The 21,844-nt window shown below is 35.0% G+C and overlaps 2 protein-coding genes across 2 annotated transcripts in view; both read left to right on the top strand.

Moving 5' to 3' along the window:
- The window catches only part of mctp1b (multiple C2 domains, transmembrane 1b), a 49,658-nt gene extending 39,313 nt beyond the window's left edge, over nt 1-10,345 (top strand). The window contains exons 14-19 of the mRNA XM_055207668.2: nt 3,532-3,651; nt 4,190-4,246; nt 7,437-7,546; nt 7,632-7,741; nt 9,241-9,338; nt 9,421-10,345. Of these exons, the coding sequence (XP_055063643.1) occupies nt 3,532-3,651; nt 4,190-4,246; nt 7,437-7,546; nt 7,632-7,741; nt 9,241-9,338; nt 9,421-9,483 (558 nt within the window). The 3' untranslated portion in view covers nt 9,484-10,345. The remainder of the gene's footprint in view (nt 1-3,531; nt 3,652-4,189; nt 4,247-7,436; nt 7,547-7,631; nt 7,742-9,240; nt 9,339-9,420) is intronic.
- Nucleotides 10,346-16,827: 6,482 nt separating this feature from the next.
- LOC129446745 (E3 ubiquitin-protein ligase TRIM35-like) lies at nt 16,828-21,844 on the top strand. The gene is made up of 5 exons (XM_073874531.1): nt 16,828-17,428; nt 18,118-18,213; nt 20,031-20,261; nt 21,041-21,230; nt 21,302-21,844. Exons 1-5 carry the CDS (start codon nt 17,039-17,041, stop codon nt 21,841-21,843), a joined length of 1,449 nt encoding a protein of 482 aa, XP_073730632.1. The 5' UTR covers nt 16,828-17,038; the 3' UTR covers nt 21,844.

Genomic DNA, 21,844 nt, shown 5'->3' with positions numbered 1-21,844 from the left:
AAAATTTGATGGATGGATGGATAGAGTTTCATAGACAGACAGACAAATAAATAAATGAATATAATAAAGAGATAAAGATGTTTTGATATATGTATTAAAACCTAATATATAGACAGACAGACACAATAGCAAACAAATAACACAAAAGATGGAACAAAGACAAAAATGGATGGATAGAGTAAACTTTCATAGACAGATAGACAAATAAATACAATAGATAGATAAAAATGGATGGATAAATGGATGGATAAAGTTTCATAGACAGACAAATAGATGGATGGATGGATGGATGGATGGATGGATAGATAGTTGGATAGATAGTTGGATGGATGGATGGATGGATGGATGGATGGATGGAGTTAAACCTAATGGATAGACAGACACAATAGCAAACAAATGCCCCAAAAGATGGAACAAAGACAGAAAAATGGATGGATAGAGTAAACTTTCATAGACAGACAGATAGACAAATAAATAAATACAATAGATAGATAAAGATGGATAGAGTAAAGTTTTATATACAGACAAATGCATACATAAATACAATAGATAGATAAAAATGGATGGATAAAGTTTCGTAGACAGAAAGATAAATAAATAAATAAATACGATGGATGGATGGGTGGGTGGGTGGGTGGATGATAGATAGATAGATACATAGATAGATAGATAGATAGATAGATAGATAGATAGATAGATAGATAGATAGATAGATACATAGATACATAGATAGATAGATAGATAGATAGATAGATAGATAGATAGATAGATAGATAGATAGATAGATAGATAGATAAAAATTGATGGATAAATGGATGGATAAAGTTTCATAGACAAAAAGATAAACATATAAATAAATAAATACAATAGATAGATAGATAAAAATGGATGGATGGATGGATGGAGTTAAACCTAATAGACAGACAGACACAATAGCAAACAAATGCCCCAAAAGATGGAACAAAGACAGAAAAATGGATGGATGGAGTAAAGTTTTATTGACAGACAAATAAATAATAAAATAAATACAATAGATGGATAAAAACGCATGGATGGAGTAAAACCTAATAGACAGACGGACAGACAAACAGACAGATAACACAATAGATAGATAGTTAGATAAACAGAGACAGAAAGATAAATGAATGGATAGAGTAAAGTTTCATAGACAGATAAATAAATAAATACAATAGATAAAAAATGGATGGATGGAGTAAAACGTAATAGACAGACAGACGGACACAATAACAGACAAATACCCCAAGATAAACAAAGACAGAAAAATGGATGGATGAATGCGGTAAAGTTTCATAGACGTACAGATAAATAAATAAATACAATAGATAGATAGTTTGATAAAGAGAGACATAAATATGGATGATGGATAGATTGAAGGTGATAGATTGACAGACCGAAAGCAACATCAAATAGAGACATATGCATACATTACACGCAGTAGATAGATAGACAGATGACAGAGAGACAGACGCGTTACCCCTGAGAACTTTAGCAGTCATATTTAAACACACACGGACTGTAAATATCTCTAAAAGAGTTTTGTTTGAGGCTGCCGGGTAAGTGTTGTGTGTTGAAGAGCCGTGATGTTTGAAGTGCGCTCGTAGTTTAGATCTGAAGAACCCTTGAGCTAAAACGAGTAGAGCTGATCTCTCAGACGCAGTCCCTCTGTGACCCGCTGCCCGAATTCACCCCACGCCCCCGCCTGCCCCCATCACACTGCCTCAAGAGCTCATCACACACACACACATACACACATCTTCATCTCAATCATCAACTAACATTCTCACACTTCACGCACGCACTACCATCATCTGACTGTAGGGGGCGCTGACTCTCTCACATCAGCTTTACTTACATCTTTATCTTTATTGTGTTCTTCTGAAAATGCACACATGAAGCACCTCGCTCTTGAAATTGTGAAGTTGACCGTTTGGCCCGACAATTAAATTGGTGTCGCTTAGTTGGACTGTGCAAAGTCCCAGGGAACACACATACGGGTGATTCTCACGAAATTAGACTTATGAGGTGTCATGAAACATTTTGATAAAAAAGTAAGATAGACAAAAAAGAAGCGTAAATCTCTTCATGTACTATTTTGCACATGATTTCAAATGACATCATACAAACCAATTTTGGTGTTTTTTTCCACATTTAAGGGAAAAATTGTCATTACCGCAACGGGTCCATTACTGGATTTGTGTTCTTTGACATGGAAATATTTATAATTAAAAAATCTAAAAAATAAGAAGCTTCAGCGCATGTTATACTATAAACATTTACAGTAAAGAAACGTGTGGTATTTGGCGATCATTGTTAAATAATAAGGAATATAAATGTGTCCAAGACCAATTTTCTCATCCTCCGCAACAATTTGCAATCATTGTTTAAGCCCTCAATGAACTAACATCTAAAAAAAATGGATCGATGGATGGATAGAGTAAAGATTCATGGACAGACAGACAAATAAATAAATAAACAAATAAATACAATAGATCGATGTATGGATGGAGTAAAACCTAATAGAGATAGACAGACAAACAGACAAATAAATAAACAAATAAATACAAAAGATAGATAAAGATGCATGGATGGATGGATGGATAGAATAAAGTTTTACAGATAGACAGAGAGACAAAGAAATAATTAATTACAATAGATACATAGATAAAGATGGATGGATGGATAAAGTTTCACAGACAGATAAATAAATAAATAAATACATTATATGGAAAAAGATGGATGGAGTTAAACATAATAGATAGACAGACACAATAACAGACATTTTGCACATGATTTCAAATGACAAACAAATTTTTTTCACATTTAAGGGAAAAATTTTCATTACCGCAACGTGTCCATGACTGGATTTGGGTTCTTTGACATGGAAAATTTATAATTAAAAAATCTAAAAAATAAGAAGCTTCAGTGTTATACTATAAACATTTACAGTAAAGAAACATGTGCTATTTGGTGATCATTGTTAAATAATAAGGAATATAAATGTGTCCAAGACCAATTTTCTCATCCTCCGCAACAATTTTAATCATTGTTTAAACCCTCAATAAACTAACTTTTTTTTTAATTAGTTGGAAGGGACATAATTGACTGTGACACACAAAATTTTGTTTGTCATACCTAGACAACTTTTTAGTTCTCATTACCGAAACATGAGTTTGTAAATGCATATATTTAATGTAATATCATGTTGCGGTAATGATAATTTTTGATAATGATAATCAAAAAATGTAAATAATTCTATAGGAAATCTTTTTTAAATCTTCTAAAAATAATGTTTGTAGTAAATTCAGACCTTAATCTTATATGTGCAAAAAAATGTTTAAAGATCTGATGGTGGGCACCTTCCAAATCTGGATTTCGTGAGAACCACCCATACTGATAACAAGTATAATGTGTCTTTTTGGATGAATGCATGAATGTAAATATAAATGCATTAGGGAATAAATGCATACAATGTATTTTCTTTAATAGTAACTGATATTTGTATGTTTTCAGATCTTCGTATTTGTGGTTTGGAACTTTGAGTTCTACATGGTGCCGTTGTTCCTGTTGCTGCTGCTGATGTGGAAGTTCTTCATGCTGGCGTCCGGGAGGGAAACGCGCGAACGTGCCGTGGTGAGATTGTTAACGATCGGCGAATATCTGACTTTTATCCCGGCCTCAGTTTTTTGGCGCACAGCTGGAGTTTCATATTTTCCTCCGATTATTTCTGGTAATTAAAGGTGGAGAGGATACAGGGGCATATAAATGTGCCATCCCACTCACCTGCTGTATTTACTTATCGCATTTTCCAATTAAATTGTGTCAAACTAATTTCATGCCGCGCTGAAGTGTTGCCAATCACGGCCGAGTGCGTACGCAAAACTCCTCTCCCTGAAAATTGATTTCGTATTAATTGCCAAAATGGGGCGGAACGAGCGTCGATAACTTTCGATGAGCCGTGCTTGTGAAGAGGGGTCTTCGCTTTCCAATTAAGCCATCAAAATTTTAATTACATTTTTTAGTTGGGAATATCCGGTCAAAGAGTCAGTTGTGATGGGCATCGCAAGAGTCCCAAAACAATAAAATCATAATTTTGCACTACTTCATGAATTTAAATATGAAGTTTTTTGCCTTTATATGTTGGACTGAATTTCTTGTTGTTGTCTTACAGCAAACAATGGAAGACTTTCTTGAAGATGAGGATGAAGTTGATGACAAAGATGAAAAGGTACTATTTTCTATTTTTGGCTGTTGCTGACATGCATTATTAAATGATCTCTTAAGGCTAAAGGAAATGGATCATTTTTCCTTATTTTTCCGTGTAAAATGGCACAATGGTCCTGTGAGTGGCCTTGTCTGTTAGTTAGGTGCTTCGGGGGACAGCTGTAAGGTTGAAGTATGGACTTGCCGCTTAAAATATATGTCAGTACTTTACTTTAATTGCACCTGAGGTTTGTGTTGCCAAATATACTCGACGTATCCCAGATGTTTAACTCCGAACCGTTCCTCGCGTTCCCATAACCCTTTGTGCGCCACAAGGCAGCCATTAGCGGCGTGACCTTTGACCCGCGGTGCTAACTTAGGCATTTCTGCGCAAATGACCCAGACACCTGTTTTCCATTCAATATGGACCCCTCATACGTTTCGGACACATGTTTGCGTTTAGCTCACCGCCGGCTGCTCGTGAAAACGGGATGAGGTGGATATTGCTCTGCCCGCTTTCCGAAATTGTTCCAGCTAATTTATGGGGACAATTGATTAGTTGAACCCGGGCTGCTGAAGTTGTCGGGGAAAGAAAAACACAACTTACAACCCCTCCCAATGAATTTCCATCTGCGCCCTTACAGGTGAAACCAGAGGTCAAACTTCATGCAGTCAGACAGTTTATCTGCTTCTGGTCACAAGCTCTGAATATTAAAGGGATAGTTTACCTTAAAATGAAAGCTTTGTCATTATTTATTCACCCCATGTCGTTTGATTTCCCAAATGCCTTTCTTTAATTAAATGCAGATTTTTTTTTCAAAGCGTTGTTTGGGGTTTTCTGGTTACTGTGGGAGTGGATGGTGACCCAAAGGTGTTAAACAAACAAATCCACTTGACTCGTGACGTATTTTTTAAGTTTCCAAAAGGCGAACGAAAGGGTTTGGTGAAAAACAAACTAAAATATAATCAATTATATGATGAAAGTCCTCTCTTTCAGTCATTTCTGTTTAACTTTTAAATAATGTCTAACAACTGAAACGGGAGTGATATCCACAACAACAAAGTAAAAAAATATATGTTGAGTTGAGTTATTTATTTAACACTTTTGGGTCTTTTTGAAACTTAAAGGGATTTCGGGTTACTAACAGAGTCTATCTCGGGCACCATCCACTCCCATAGTAACCAGGAAACCCAAAACAACACCTTTTAAAATCTGAATTTGGGTTCTGAAGAACAAAGATAATATATTTTTACCAGGTTGCATTGCATGAGGGCCGTTTTATGTCTAAAAAAGCGTTTACTGGGGAAAATACTTTATGCATCATCGATATTTCCAGTCCAAAATGTCATTTTTTTTCTTTTTACGAGGGCTAATTTCTAAAACAAGCACCATGACACACAAACTAACTTAATTTGCCAGAAGTTAAAATGTAACTGATACTTGTAAAAAAAAAACTTTCGGTGCATATTTAGGCAGTTTTTGGATGTTTAACTTTTTAAGTAACATCTAACAACTGAAACGAGAGTGATATCCACAACAACAATGTAGAAAAATATATATCAAGTGGAGTTATTTATTTAACAATTTTGGGTCTTTTTGAAACTTAAAGGGATTTCAGGTTACTAACAGAGTCTATCTCGGGCACCATCCACTCCCATAGTAACCCAAAACAACACCTTTTAAAATCTAAATTTGGATTCTGAAGAACAAAGACAATATATTTATATCAGGTTGCATTGCATGAGGGCCGTTTTATTTCTAAAAAAGCGTTTACTGGAAAAAAACATATGATGATGCATCATCGCTATTTCCAGTCCAAAATGTCCAGTTTTTTCTTTTTACGAGGTGTAACTTCTAAAACAAGCACCATGACACACACACACACACACACACAATAATTTAATTTGCCAGAAGTTAAAATGTAACTGATACTTGTAAAAACAAACTTTTCGGTGCATATTTAGGCAGTTTTTGGATGTTTAACTTTTTAAGTAACGTCTAACAACTGAAACGGGAGTGATATCCACAACAACGATGTAGAAAAATATATATATCGAGTGGAGTTATTTAACAATTTTGGGTCTTTTTAAAACTTAAAGGGATTTCGGGTTACTAACAGAGTCTATCTCGGGCACCATCCACTCCCATAGTAACCCAAAACAACACCTTTTAAAATCTAAATTTGGATTCTGAAGAACAAAGACAATATATTTATATCAGGTTGCATTGCATGAGGGCCGTTTTATTTCTAAAAAAGCTTTTACTGGGAAAAATACTTGATGCATCATCGATATTTCCAGTCCAAAATGTCCAGTATTTTCTTTTTACGAGGTCTAACTTCTAAAACAAGCACCATGACACACACACACACACACACACAATAATTTAATTTGCCAGAAGTTAAAATGTAACTGAGACTTGTAAAAACAAACTTTTCGGTGCATATTTAGGCAGTTTTGGATGTTTAACTTTTTAAGTAACGTCTAACAACTAAACCGAGAGTGATATCCACAACAACAATGTAGAAAAATATATATATCGAGTGGAGTTATTTAACAATTTTGGGTCCTTTTGAAACTTAAAGGGATTTCGGGTTACTAACAGAGTCTATCTCGGGCACCATCCACTCCCATAGTAACCCAAAACAACACCTTTTAAAATCTGAATTTGGGTTCTGAAGAACAAGGATAATATATTTATATCAGGTTGCATTGCATGAGGGCCGTTTTATTTCTAAAAAAGCATTTACTGGGAAAAATACTTGATGCATCATCGATATTTCCAGTCCAAAATGTCCAGTTTTTTCTTTTTACGAGGTCTAATTTCTAAAACAAGCACCATGACACACAAACTAATTTAATTTGCCAGAAGTTAAAATGTAACCGATACTTGTATCACCAGGATTTTAATTTAATTTCATTTTTCTCCCAGTATTCGGTTCGGGTCGGTGTGTCGTGGAGAGGCCCTCTGTTCCATATTAATGAATCTGTGGTTGGATTGGAGGCGAGGCGCTTTTGTGTTAAGCTACACCAACTAACCTTTTAGTCTAAAGAGACAGCAGCAAGCAAACAAAAGCTCCTCATCCCCACGGCTTTCATTTCTCATAACGCAGCTAAACGAATCGCAAAATGTTAACTAGACGATTTCCTGCATACTTGAATTAATCTTCAAATACTGTAGTAACTCGTAGTGTATTTGTGCCTTCATACGACAGGAGTCGGAGAAAAAGGGCTTTCTGGACAAATTCTATGCGATTCAGGATGTGATCATCACGGTTCAGAGCACTCTGGATGAAGTCGCATGCTTTGGGGAAAGAATTAAGAAGTGAGATGTTTTGATCTTATAACTTGTTCATTTGCATATCTCGATCAGTTTTATATGTTAGTCACACGTTGTTCTTTTTTTTCAGCACATTTAATTGGACCGTGCCGTTTCTCAGCTGGTTAGCCATAACGGTGCTGTGTGCCGGTGCTGTGCTGCTGTATTTGATCCCGCTGCGCTACATTGTGTTGGCCTGGGGTGAGAAATCTTTATTCTTGTGCATGAAACACTTTCTTAATTATTATACTAAAATTACACAGCGCTTTTAGTGAGAGACCAATATATCGGCCAGACCAATGCATTTGCCAATGTTAAGCTATTTAAAGATGCAATTTTCAATAGCTGATGCAAACCTGATGCACGCTAAGTTGCTTTTCAGATGCAGTAAAATTACTTACTGGTTTTGGATATATATATATATATATATATATATATATATTTATATTTATATATATATATATATATATATATATATATATATATATATATATATATATATATATATATATATATATATATATTATTTATTTATTTATTTATATTTTGATTTTTGTGTATATGTGGATATATAATGAAATGGGATTTTTTTTTTTTGCATCTAAAATAACGGTAAAACTTTACAATAAGGTTCATTAGTTAACTACATTAGTTAACATGAACTAATAATGAACTGCACTTAAACAGCATTTATTAATCTTTTTTAATGTTTATGTCTATAATTAATAATACTTTAATAAAATCTTGTTAATGTTAGTTAATGCTCTGTGAACTACCATGAACAAACAATTAAAAGCTTTCTTTCTATAAACTAACATTAACAAAGATTAATAAATACTGTAACAAATGTATTGCTCATGGTTTGTTCATGTTAGTTAATACATTAACTAATGTTAACTAATGAACATTATTATAAAGTGTTACTAAAATAACTGCTACAGAATATTTTGTAGGATTTTGTCACCTGGAAAATCTATCTCAAGCTGTATAAATAATTAATTTAATTCAGTTCACGTTTATTTCTGTAGCGCTTTTCAAACAAATTCACACTCGCAACAAGGTCCAAATTATCTTTTAAACTTTAAATATGTGACCCAGGACCACAAACCCGCTCTTAAGGTAAAATATTTTGAATTGAGATTTATACATGATCTGAAAGCTGAATAAATAAGCTTGCCATTGATGTATGGTCATTGATTTGTTATGATAGGACAATATTTGGCCGAGGTACAACTATTGAAAATCTGAAAATTAATAGGAAAATATAAAATAAAAAAATGATAACATCGCTTTGAAAGTTGTCCAAATGAAGTTCGTAGCAACTGCATCCAAAATTAAGTTTTAATATATTTATGGTAGGAAATTTACAGAATATTTTCATAGAGCGTCATCATAATAGAAAAAAACTATAATTTTGACCCACACATTTTATTTTTGGCTTTTGCTACATATATTCCCGTGCGACTTAAGACTGGTTTTGTGGTCCAGGATCACACATTATAAAATAATTTCTAGTTTTACAAATGCAAAAAATAAAATGTCTCAATCTGACCCATATTGCAAACAAAAGAAAGCAATTAAGTACCCTGCACGACGCCAAAGGGTTATAAAGTGACCTTTGCATGGTTGACTTTACAGTAAATACATTTTAGGTCAGTAAAAAATATGCATTTTTTTAACATATAAAACATTTCATGCAGGAATCAACAAATTCACCAAGAAACTTCGAAACCCTTACCTCATCGATAACAACGAGCTGCTGGATTTTTTGTCTCGGGTTCCTTCAGATGTTCAGATGGTAAGTCCCCAAGTTGAGATCCTGACCCACTATAGTATTAATTCCTGTGAATTCGTGTGATTTCTGATTGATCTGTCATCAGGTTCAGTACAGAGAGCTAAAGCCGGATTCAAGCCAGAGTCCCAGCCGGAAAAAGAAGAACTGATTCGTCTAAAGACGTTTTAAATCGATGGCTTCCGAAACACGTCTCGTGTTAAATACACTGTGAACATCAGTTTAATTTTAAACATTGTTTTAAAAAGATATTTATATAGTTTTATATGCAAATCTGCATATTACAATCAGTAATAGGGCACCAAAATGAATGGTTGCTCATATGATGTACTTTATTTATATGTCTATTTATAATCTGTAGCACTATAATCAGTTTGGCTCTTCTTAAAATCCAGAACATTTGATTGGTTTGTGGTGCCAAAACATCTGCCTGCATTTCTGTCTCTGTGTGTAATAAATGTTTAGCTTTTACAAACCTACTGTATGCAAAATTGAATGTAATTCTGAGCTACGTTCAGCTCCGACCACAGTGGGGTTTCTTTTATTAAATACCCCAAATCTTAACAGTATCTTTGCACCTTTGAAGCCACTTTTTATATCATTCATCTGGGACTTTATCTTCTCCTATTTAAAAGAGATATTGCATGCCAAATTTGTGCACCAAAAATGTACTGTACAGTAAATACAAATTGTGTAAATGTTATTTATGTCGTGCTGGGCATGTTTGACCCATGACCTCTCTCTCTGTCTCTCATACTGCCGTTGCAATATATATATTTTTTCAAGATATAATGAATGACTATACAGTGTTTTATATTTGTACATTTGTGTTATTTGTTGAGAATGACTCTTTATGAGCATGTTTAAATGTTTGAAATATTATTATTTGAAATGATATTTTTCATTTCATTACATAATTCAATATAAATCCATTCTTGAATACTGTAACCATATACTGCAGCAGTCTTGAGCTCTTTGCATGTCAATACAGGGCTGAAACCGACCAATGAAAACCTCTCTGCTTGTGTTATTTATTTTGCAAAACAAAAACGATGACATGCTAGACTTTTTCCAAATGATTGGACATTAAACTCTTATCACATTCATCTTAGAAAGTTTTAAGGGTTAATTCTTAATTTTACCTTACCTCATGCATTTTTGAAATGGTGAAATGGGATTTTAACCAGACAATAAATATAGTACAGAACTTGCGAATTATTTGTTTTGTAAAGAGTGACCTCTAAATCTTATTTCTTTGGAATAAAGTATATTGCATAAGATCATGAATATGTATTAAAGTAAATAGAGTCGATTTAGATGTCATGTTGAGGTCATGTTAACTACCTTCTGTCCAAGGCCCTGTTTACACCTGGCATTAAGGTGCATTTTGGTCGATCGGATGTGTCCGTTCACACCTGGTGTTTAATTCATCTTGTTTCAACCACTTCTGTCATGATTACTTCGATTAATTTATGTGAAATTATCTTTATATAACCAAAGCAGCAGCAGGTCCCAAAATGGAGGAAATCTTTTTACATGTACAAAATGAAACAAAAACAATTAAAGGATTAGTCAATTTTCTTAAAAATAATCCAGATAATTTACTCACCACCATCTCATCCAAAATGTTGATGTCTTTCTTTGTTCAGTCGAGAAGAAATTATGTTTTTTGAGGATTTTTCTCATTTTAATGGACTTTAATGGACCCCAACACGTAACAGTTTAAAATTGCAGTTTCAACGGAGTTTCAAAGGACTCTAAATGATCCCAAAACGAGGCATAAGGGTCTTATCTAGTGAAACGATTGTCATTTTTGACAAGAAAAATAAAAAATATGCACTTTTAAACCACAACTTCTTGTTTTCCTCCGATCCTGTGACGCGCCAGCGTGACCACGTAATTGCGTAATGCCGTGGAAATGTCACGTGTTACATATATGAAACGCACATTTGCGGACCATTTTAAACAATAAACTGACACAAAGACATTAATTAGTATCATTCGACATATAACAAGTTATAAACACTGGGGCGCAGTTTCACATACGTCATTCGTGACCTTTTTACGTGAGATTGCGCTGGCGCGTCACAGGACCGGAGGAAGACCAGAAGTTGTAGTTTAAAAGTGCATCTTTTTAATTTTTCTTGCCAAAAATGACAACCGTTTTGCTAGATAAGACCCTTATGCCTCGTTTGAGATCGTTTAGAGTCCTTTGAAATTGCAATTTTAAACTGCATTAAAACTGTTAAGTGTTGGGGTCCATTAAAGTCCATTAAAATGAGAAAAATCCGGTAATGTTTTCCTCAAAAAAACATAATTTCTTCTCGACTGAACAAAGTAAGACATCCACATTTTGGATGATATGGTGGTGAGTAAATTATCTGGATTTTTTTTTTTAAGAAAATGTACTAATCCTTTAAAAGAGGCAGAAAGCAGCCACTTTAGTTTGAGCAATGACAGTCAAAATACCGTATCAAAGTCAGGACCGATGTAAAATCATTATGCTCTGTACATCATCACAAAAGAAATCGAATGTGTTTTCGACTACCTCTAAATGTGATTGAAAGTGGACGAGCTTTAGACCCCGTATTTAACCTGGTCCACTTGTGATCCGATCGACCAAACTGCATCTTAATACCAGGTGTAAACAGGGCCTAACGTATACATCCGTTACAAAAACGAATTAACATTCAGCTAAACAACTGCAGTGCAAATGGGATTTTACATGCACATAACGGTGCATAATTCACTATTACCTTCTTGTGTAAAATGTAGATTGTTAATCATTTGTTCTCCTATAAACAGAGCATCAAACGGACTAATCTAGATTAGAGATGCAGTATGTGTGAAAGTGTAAATCTTCATGTACATATGGGCTGGTGAAGGGTCCATCTCTCAGTTACAAATGAAAAGCGTATAATTAGTTTCTTTAATCCCTGCCTTATTATATAAAGGCTTCTCTGGGAATCAGGACAGACTAATTGAGCTATGAAGGGCATCTTTTTAAAGTAGCAAAAGAGCTTTTAAACCAGATTAATGAGAATGTCTTGGATTTCCCTTTTTACGTCACTACACGTCTGCTTTATAGAAACATCCAAATGTTTTTATTTATTTACTTTGGTTTCAGTGGATTTTGGATCTCATTGGATCGTTACAGCAAGAGTATTTTTTGACTGCATAAATAAATAAATATTTAAATAGCACAAGGTTTGGGTCAAAAAGGGATGCTGCAATGCTATCTCACGAGAATGCGTACATATTTTACCAGTTGGCTAATTCGTATTAATTCATATGACTACATTCGTACATTTTTTTATGATTTGCCTTTACCCCTGTGCCGTTGGGGCTTTCATGAGAATCGTACGTTTTTGCACGATTAACTTCATACGAATTCCTACAAATTGGCCAACTCGTAAAATATGTTTGGATTCTCGTGAGATCAGGCTGGACGAACTGAACCCATTGGGTTGTCATTGTCCATGGACCACAAAAGATTTATACATCATCTGAATAAATAAGCTTTCCATTGATGTATGGTTTGTTAGGATAGGGCAATATTTGACTATTTGAAAATCTGTAATCTGAGGGTTCAAAAAATCTAAATATTGAGAAAATCACCTTTAAAGTTGTCCAAATGAAGTCATTATCAACAAATATTATTCATGTTTTATACATTTTTTATAGAAATAAATTAGAAAATGTACAAAATATCTTCATGAGACATGATGTTTACTTGGCATAAATAATCAATATTTTATATACTCATCTGACTTATGACTTGGTTTGTGGTCTAGGGTCACCTATTAAAGGATTAGTCAATTAAAAAAAAAAAAATCCAGATAATTTACTCACCACCATGTCATCCAAAATGTTGATGTCTTTCTTTGTGAAGAAATTATGTTTTTTGAGGAAAACATTCAAGGATTTTTCTCTTTTTAATTGACTCCAATGAACCCCAACACTTAACAGTTTTAATGCAATTTAAAATTGCAGTTTCAAAGGACTCTAAACGATCCCAAATGAAGCATAAGGGTCTTGTCTAGTGAAACGATTGTCATTTTTGACAAGAAAAGTAGGAAATATGCACTTTTAAACCACAACTTCTTGTCTATCTCCGGTCGTGTGACGCGCCAGCGCAACCATGTAATACGTTATCACGTCATGAGGTCATGGATGACGTATGCGAAACTACGCCTCAGTGTTTACAAGTGTGGAGAAAAAGGACCGTTCCGACGTTGTTGTATGTCGAATGATAATAATTAATGTCTTTGTGTCAGTTTATTGTTTGAAATGGTACACAAATGTGCGTTTCATGTATGTAACACGTGACCTTTCCATGCCATTACGCAATTATGTGAGGTCGCGCTGGCTCGTCACACAGCTGGAGGAAGACGAGAAGTTGTGGTTTAAAAGTGCATATTTTTATTTTTCTTGTCAAAAATGACAATCGTTTCGCTAGATAAGACCCTTATGCCTCTTTGAGATCATTTAGAGTCCTTTGAAACTGCAATTTTAAACTGCATTAAAACTGTTAAGTGTTGGTGTCCATTAAAATCCATTAAAATGAGAAAAATTCTGGAATGGTTTCCTTAAAAAACTATTTCTTCTCGACTGAACAACATTTTCAACATTTTGGATGACATGGTGGTGAGTAAATTATCTAGATTTTTTAAAAGAAAATTGACTAATCCTTTAACCTATGCTGGATTATTTAACCCATTGTTGGTTAAAATATAAACATTTTCCGTATGTCCTGTGTGCAAAAGCAGCTACGAAACAAAGCAGCTGTTTAGACAGAATGCCCTTGTTACAATTCAAAGAAAAATGTAGGAAAACATCTACACAAAATGTAGGGAAGACATTACTGAATTCTGTACGACAACCAATAGTTATTTATTTAATACTACAGCAGATAGATGCTCCTTATTACACAGTAAGTCTGCAGGGGGAAGTAATATCTGAATAAAACTTTTATGTAAATTCACCACAACAATAGTTAATTAATCACCTGTGTATATTTAATGTATGTGTATATATATGTGCATGTGATTTTAAATATGAAAACCTATAAGCTTGGGTACAGTGTATCATAATATGTGATATTAATTGTTCAATTCACTAAAACACTAAATTCCATTGCTGTTCATTGTCTTCAGGCTGTGTATGAATCAACAGTGAATATCTACATATATTTAAATATTTGGTGCGGATCAATACACTATTTATCGTATATGTCAATGTTATTCGTTTTTTAAAATTCACCTAAAATCTCAATTTTAATGGACAAGACGTTAAAATTGAAGCATCTATTTAAAGGAGACATATCATGAAAATCCGACGGTTTCCATGTTTAAAGGGACACTCCACATTTTTTTTTTTTAAGGGGGCTTATTTTACAGCTCCCCTAGAATTAAACATTTGAGTTTTACCGTTTTGGAATCCATTCGGCTGATCTCCGGGTCTGGTGGTACCACTTTTAACATAGCTTAGCATAATCTATAATCCACGGGCTAGGAGCTATACTCTCATTCCAGCATAATAATCAAGGACTTTGCTGCCGTACCATGGGTGCAGCAGGCGCAATGATATTACGCAGCACCTGAAAATAATCCCCTGCTGTATTGAAAGAGTTACCAAGGGAACTATTTTCAGGCGCTGCATAATACCATTACGCCTGCTGCAGCCATGGTACGCTATGCTAATGTGGTACTGCCAGACCCAGGGATCAGCTGAATGGATTTCAAAATGGTAAAAATCAAATGTTTAACTCTTGGGGAGCTGGAAAATGACACTATTTTCATTTAAAGCTCCCGTTCTTTCAGTGTTTTTGAAGCTTTGATTGTGTTTACATTGAGCAATATAACATGTGTTAATGTTTCACTTGTAAAAAACGCATTATTTTTCACACAATCTCTATAGCGCAGTTTTCAATGTCCTCAAAATGGGCTGATGTCTTCCTTGTTCTATGAAGTCCCTCCTTTAGAAAAAAACGTATCGAGTTCTGATTGTGTAGTTTGTTTAATGTGTTGTGATTCGATAGCAGCTTAGCTTGCCGTTAGCTTAGCTGGCGACTGACGTATTCCTGTGGGCGGAGTTTAGTGAAAAAACTGTTCTAGTGACATCATTAATGCAGGAAGTAGAGGGTTGTAGTCCATACCGGCCGTTCGCTGTAGGCTTTGAACGACGGATCAGTTAAAGAAAATATATCGCCTGCCAGTGAACTTTGAGCTTTACACGGTAAAAAATTAAAAGTTGACTTAACTTAAATTTTCAAGACAACTTGCTACACAGCTTTTTTGCATTTACTCAACTCTTGGATGATGTAGTTCACCTAACTCAATTTACTGAGCTAAGTTGAACCAACTTAAACTGATTAGGCAATAAGCTAATTTCTGTGTTTACTCAACTAGTGACTACACTGAAAAAAATGATTCATTGAATTTAAACAATTTTTTTAAGGTAAGCGTTTGCAATTTATTTAAGCTACATTTAAACAAAAAAGATTAGTAAAGTAAAATAAAATATAAAACTTTTGTTTAAATCTAGCTTAAATAAATTGATTGCAACCACTTACCTTAAAACAACTGATTAAATTCAATGAATCATTTTTTTCAGTGTAAGTTGGGTAAAGAGGAATTTTGTATATTCAAATTCAGATATTTTAAATTGCTTGTTCAGATTACTCAGTTTGGCAAGTTTGGTGAACTTATATATATAAGTCCAGTAAACAAAATAATATTTTAGCGGAATGATTATGCTTTTTTCATTCAGTGAACACAAAATAATGAATTGACGCCCTTCAACAAAAAAAATCTTTGTTCAAGTTACCTAATTATTTTTGTTGAAAGAACATTTTGAAGTTGGATTTTTTACAGTGTATCATTTTACAGGACTTATTTATGCTATTATAGCAACATTACACACTAACTAAGGTTTAAAAAATGGGATCATAAAGAATGTGACCTTTAAGTGCTATAGTTGGGTCCACAGTGCTTCTATCAATCAGTCCAGTAACTTAGTTTTGGTAAACCATTCTCTGCAAGCATATAAAAAACAGGTAATTGAAATTTGACTCCCCTTGTGACCTCAGAAGGGGATCTTATTTTAATAATACCACCCCTTAATCGTCACTATCCAACCACGACACTGCCATTTAGTGCAGAGATTAGCTCATTTAAAAGGACACACCCAAAAACAGCAGATTTTTGCTCACACCTACAAAGTGGCAATTTTAACATGATTTATAATAAATTATCTATATGATATTTTGAGCTAAAACTTATGTACTCTGGGGACACCAAAGATTTATTTGACATCTGACAAAAAGTCTTGTGAAATATCCCCTTTAATGTTGTTGTTTTGACGTAGGTACGTATATGTATATTCTTGCCTGGGCCGTAAATCTGCCTTGCTTCAGGTCTGCAGACTCCTCGTATAGACCAAAGCTGTTTCAGTCGTATACAATAAACTCCTCCCTTTTTACAGAGATCGAGGAAGCTGAGACTGTCACATATACTGTAACCGTTACTCGGTTAACTAAGAAAACATTTAGTGATGATGATTAATATTTCTGATGCCGAGTTTTGGGAGTCCCTGCTGTGAAAATGAACATTTGGTTTTAAACAGATCTCTGAGAGTTTAAACTGGATTATTATTTTACTCAACTGAAAGTGAAACTTTGAAGGATTTTGACTTGAAGCTTAAAAATGGCGTCTAGCAGTTTTTCTGAAGAGGATGTCTCTTGTCCTGTGTGCTGTGATATTTTTACAAATCCTGTTTTGTTGTCCTGCAGTCACAGTATCTGTAAAGACTGTATTCAGAGGTTCTGGGAAAGTAAAGGATCTAATGATTGTCCAGTTTGCAGAAAAAGATCTTCAAAAGAGTTTCCTCCAGTTAATTTGGTTTTGAAGAACCTGTGTGAGACTTTATTACAAGAAAAAAGTCAGAGACCTTCATCACTTTGTCATTTTCACAATGAGGAACTTAAACTCTTCTGTCTGGATGATGAACAGCCGGTGTGTTTGGTGTGTCGAGACTCCAGAACTCACAACAACCACAAATTCTGTCCTGTCGATGAAGCTGTCATTGATAATAAGGTGTGATCAATATAATATTCAAAACATTTCTTCACATTAATAATATCAATATCTAAAAAATCTTGGTTTTATGTTTTCACCAGAGGCAGACAAAGTATTTTTACTTTCTACATAAAAGTACATTTATCAGTGTTTTTCTTTGTAAAACATACATTCCAACGCATATAATCAACATTTTTACATAATGTTAATTTTTTGGTTTATATTAAATATTTAAGTACATTAAACATCTAGTATTTTGTTTTTTACTTTTACTTAAGTAAAAAGCCCTTTCGTACTTTTACTCAAGAAAAGTAAAAGTACACCATTTTAATGTAATTAGGTATTAAATCAATTTTAATATTCGATATAAAAGGAATACACAGTATGATTATATGCTTTAGAATGTAGTGAACATTTTTTTAGTAAAGTAATTTTTTTCCCAAGACAAACACTCTGATAAAGCACAGATGCTTGGAAAATTTACTTAAAATACTCAAGTAGTGTCCACCTCTGGTTTTCACACACATTACTTGGGAGAAAGCTGTTATATGTGAAATCAGATTGTGCAGCCTTATATAGCCAAAATTGAATGATCCTCATTTCATAACACATCATTCGACAGTAAATTTGGTAGTCGAATCAGCACTCTTATCGAATCTTCCACTATTCGGGTTCACCCCTAATATGTACCTGTTGATTTCTTTCAGGAGAAAATTGAAATTGCATTAAAACCCCTACAGGAGAAACTGAGAAAATTTGAGGAGATTAAACAAAATTTGGATCAAACTGCAGAACATATAAAGGTTTGAATGAAACATAATGTTGTATAACGCAAGTAGGGGAGAGCGCTTACCTAACGCTTTTTGGCTTTGGCTTTATGACCCCCTTTCACCTTCACAACTGCCTTAATTCTACGTGGCATTGATTCAACAAGGTGCTGAAAGCATTTTTTTTAATGTTGGCCTATATTGATAGGATAGCATCTTGCAGTTGATGGAGATTTGTGGGATACACATCCAGGGCACGAAGCTCCCGTTCCACCACATCCCAAAGATGCTCTATTGGATTGAGATCTGGTGCCTGGGGGGCCATTTTAGTACAGTGAACTCATTGTCATGTTCAAGAAACCAATTTAAAATGATTCGAGCTTTGTGACATGGTGCATTATCATGCTTGAAGTAGCCATCAGAGGATGGTACATGGTGGTCATAAAGGGATGGACATGGTCAGAAACAATGCTCAGGTAGGCCGTGGCATTTAAAAGATGCCCAATTGGCACTATTTTGGGCCTAAAGTGTGCCAAGAAAACATCCCCCACATCATTACACCACCACCACCAGCTTGCACAGTGGTAACAAGGCATGATGGATCCATGTTCTCATTCTGTTTACGCCAAATTCTGACTCTACCATCTGAATGTCTCAACAGAAATCGAGACTCATCAGACCAGGCAACATTTTTCCAGTCTTCAACTCTCCAATTTTGGTGAGCTTGTACAAATTGTAGCCTCTTTTTCCTATTTGTAGTGGAGATGAGTGGTACCCGGTGGGGTCTTCTGCTGTTGTAGCCCATCCGCCTTAAGGTTGTGCGTGTTGTGGCTTCTCAAATGCTTTGCTGCATACCTCGATTGTAACGAGTGGTTATTTCAGTCAAAGTTGCTCTTCTATCAGTCGCCCATTCTCCTCTTATCTCTAGCATCAACAAGGCATTTTCGCCCACAGGACTGCCGCATACTGGATGTCCCAGTATCTGAGCAGATTGTGAAATACTCAGACCGGCTTGTCTGGCACAAACAACAATGCCACGCTCAAAATTGCTTAAATCACCTTTCTTTCCCATTCTGACATTCAGTTTGGAGTTCAGGAGATCAGGACCACACCTCTAAATGCATTGAAGCAACTGCCATGTGATTGGTTTATTAGATAATTGCATTAATGAGAAATTGAACAGGTGTTCCTAATAATCCTTTAGATGAGTGTATAACTGAGGCTTAATGGTAACACTGTGACAACCCTGCTGTGTAAAAAAAATTTCATCCCAGCTGTCAGTTACTAGGAGTTGCTGACATGTTTCAAATGCTGTTATTTGTTAGGTAACAAGACAGTGATTAAAATAATATAAGGTTGGATTTGGTGACTTACACACCCAACTCAGAAATCGAAAATAACATAAGATAAAGACATTTATTTTCATTAATTTCTTTGTTCAATATCTTAACCAAAACACACCAAAATTTTACAAATTCACAGGAGATCATCTGACAGTAGAGAAAAAGACCAAAGCACAGATTGCTCGGCCCTGTATAAATATGTAAAGTTCACTGAAAAAAATTATTCAATTTACTAAAATTTCTTAAGGTAAGTGGCTGCAATCAATCCATTCAAGCAAAAGTTTTTAATTTAATTTCATTTTTTGTTGTTTAAATGTGGCTTAAATAAATTGATTGTAACCACTTTCCTTAAAAAACTGAGTAAATTAAATGAATAATTTTTTTCAGTGTAGCTGCGTTACAATTAACCCTGCATTAGTTTGTGCCACGCTCACCCCTACTTTGTAAATGTATTGATCCAGACCTGATTCAGTCATTATATGTTTGTGTGTGAAATGTGTTTTGTATCAGAATCAGGCTGAATTCACAGAGACGCAGATTCATGAAGAGTTTGAGAAACTTCGTCAATTTCTACATGATGAAGAGTCAGCCAGAATAACAGCACTGAGAGAAGAAGAGGAGCAGAAGAGTCAGATGATGAAGGAGAAGATTGAGAAGATGAGCAGTGAGATTTCATCTCTTTCAAACATAATCCGAGTCATAGAGGAGAAGATGACAGCTGATGATGTTTCATTCCTACAGGTGAGAAGAAACAATATGATTGTCATTTTCAAACATTCAAGTGAAATGTAATAAACAGGGTTCCTACGGGTCCTTGAAAATTTGTGAATCTAGGGGGGGAAATTCAAAGCCCTGGGAAGTTTTTGAAAATATACATACATAGATACAGGTCATTGAAAGGGCTTGAATCTATTTTATGCAAAAAGTTTTCTGGGGGAAAAAATCCATATTATTCCCTGTGTAGTGTAGGATAATATCATAAAAACTGTTTGCTTTAAATGCTTTTATCTTCTGTATGCGAATGTTGATTCATACCAAAATGTTTTTTTGCATAGTTGTGTTTGACACATGAAAACGTCTCGGGTTACGTATGTAACTGTTGTTTTCTGAGAAGGGAACGAGACGCTGCGTCTCCCTTGCCATACTTCCTGCATCCCTGTAACGCCGTCTTTGGCAATATTTCAGATAGCGATATACTTCCTGGCTCCCGCGTCACCTTGTCTTTGTGGTTAAGCCTCACTATTGGTTGAATTTGATATACACATTCAGACACACTTACCCCTGGAGGCGTCCCCAAAGTGTCACCGCAGTGACGCAGCGCGAGTTCCCTCGAAAAGGGAACTGTAACAATGTATTTAAAAGGTAACACAATGTAACCTTGCTCTCACTTAAATTGTGTCCCCATATTTAGTCCTTGAATTTGAGGGTATGGGACCTAGAAAGTCCTTGAAAGGTCCTTGAATTTGAAGTTAACTATGGGAACCCTGAATAAATAATCTGCATGTGTGTGTTTTTAACAGGACTTTAAGAGCACAATGGAGATGTTTGAATTGTGTAAACTCACAGCAGAATCTCCTGAATGTTCATCCAGAGTTCAGTGTACAACATCAGATCCAGAGGACATCTCAGGAATGATGATCAATGTAGCAAAACATCTCAGCAACCTGAACTTTACTGTCATACACAAGATGAAGGAGAATGTTGAATACAGTGAGCACAAAATACAACAGCTTTACTCTCACAATCAACATTTATCTCATTTATTTTCTCTCTCCTTTCAGTTCCAGTGACTTTGGACCCAAACACTGCTTGTCCTCGTCTCTTTCTATCTGACGATTTGACCACTGTGAGATTCAGTAAAGATTCAGCGCTGCGGCTGCTTCCTGATAATCCAGAGAGATTTGATTCATCTGCATGTGTTGTGGGTTCGGAAAGCTTTAACTCGGGGATTCACCGCTGGGAGGTTCACGTTGGAGACAACACAAGCTGGTGTCTGGGTGTGATGACAGAATCTGCAGAGAGAAAGAAGAACATATTTTACAGTAGTGGAGTCTGGTATGTGGGGTATTGCTCTGGTAAATACGCTCCAGTCATTACACCAGTAAAAACACTTCATTTTCTCCCAGTCAAAGTGAAACTGGAGAGAATCAGAGTTGAGTTGGATTGTGACAGAGGAAAGCTGTCATTCTCTGATCCTCTCACTAACACACACATTTACACTTTCAAACACCGGTTTAATAAAAGAGTTTATCCATGGTTTAGTGTTAACTGTAATATTTCTCCTCTGGTGATCTTACCAGGAAAATCCTTAGGAAAAATCTGAA

This window comes from Misgurnus anguillicaudatus, chromosome 12 (assembly GCF_027580225.2).
Source record: "Misgurnus anguillicaudatus chromosome 12, ASM2758022v2, whole genome shotgun sequence".
NCBI lineage: Eukaryota > Metazoa > Chordata > Actinopteri > Cypriniformes > Cobitidae > Misgurnus > Misgurnus anguillicaudatus.
This window is presented reverse-complemented; position numbering and strand designations above follow the sequence as displayed.

Coding starts and splice junctions, on each gene's coding strand:
- LOC129446745 (XM_073874531.1), top strand. CDS start 17,039: ATGGCGTCTAGCAGTTTTTCTGAAGAGGATGTCTCTTGTCCTGTGTGC. Junction 17,429..18,117: donor AAGCTGTCATTGATAATAAG/GTGTGATCAATA, acceptor GATTTCTTTCAG/GAGAAAATTGAAATTGCATT. Junction 21,231..21,301: donor GAAGGAGAATGTTGAATACA/GTGAGCACAAAA, acceptor CTCTCCTTTCAG/TTCCAGTGACTTTGGACCCA.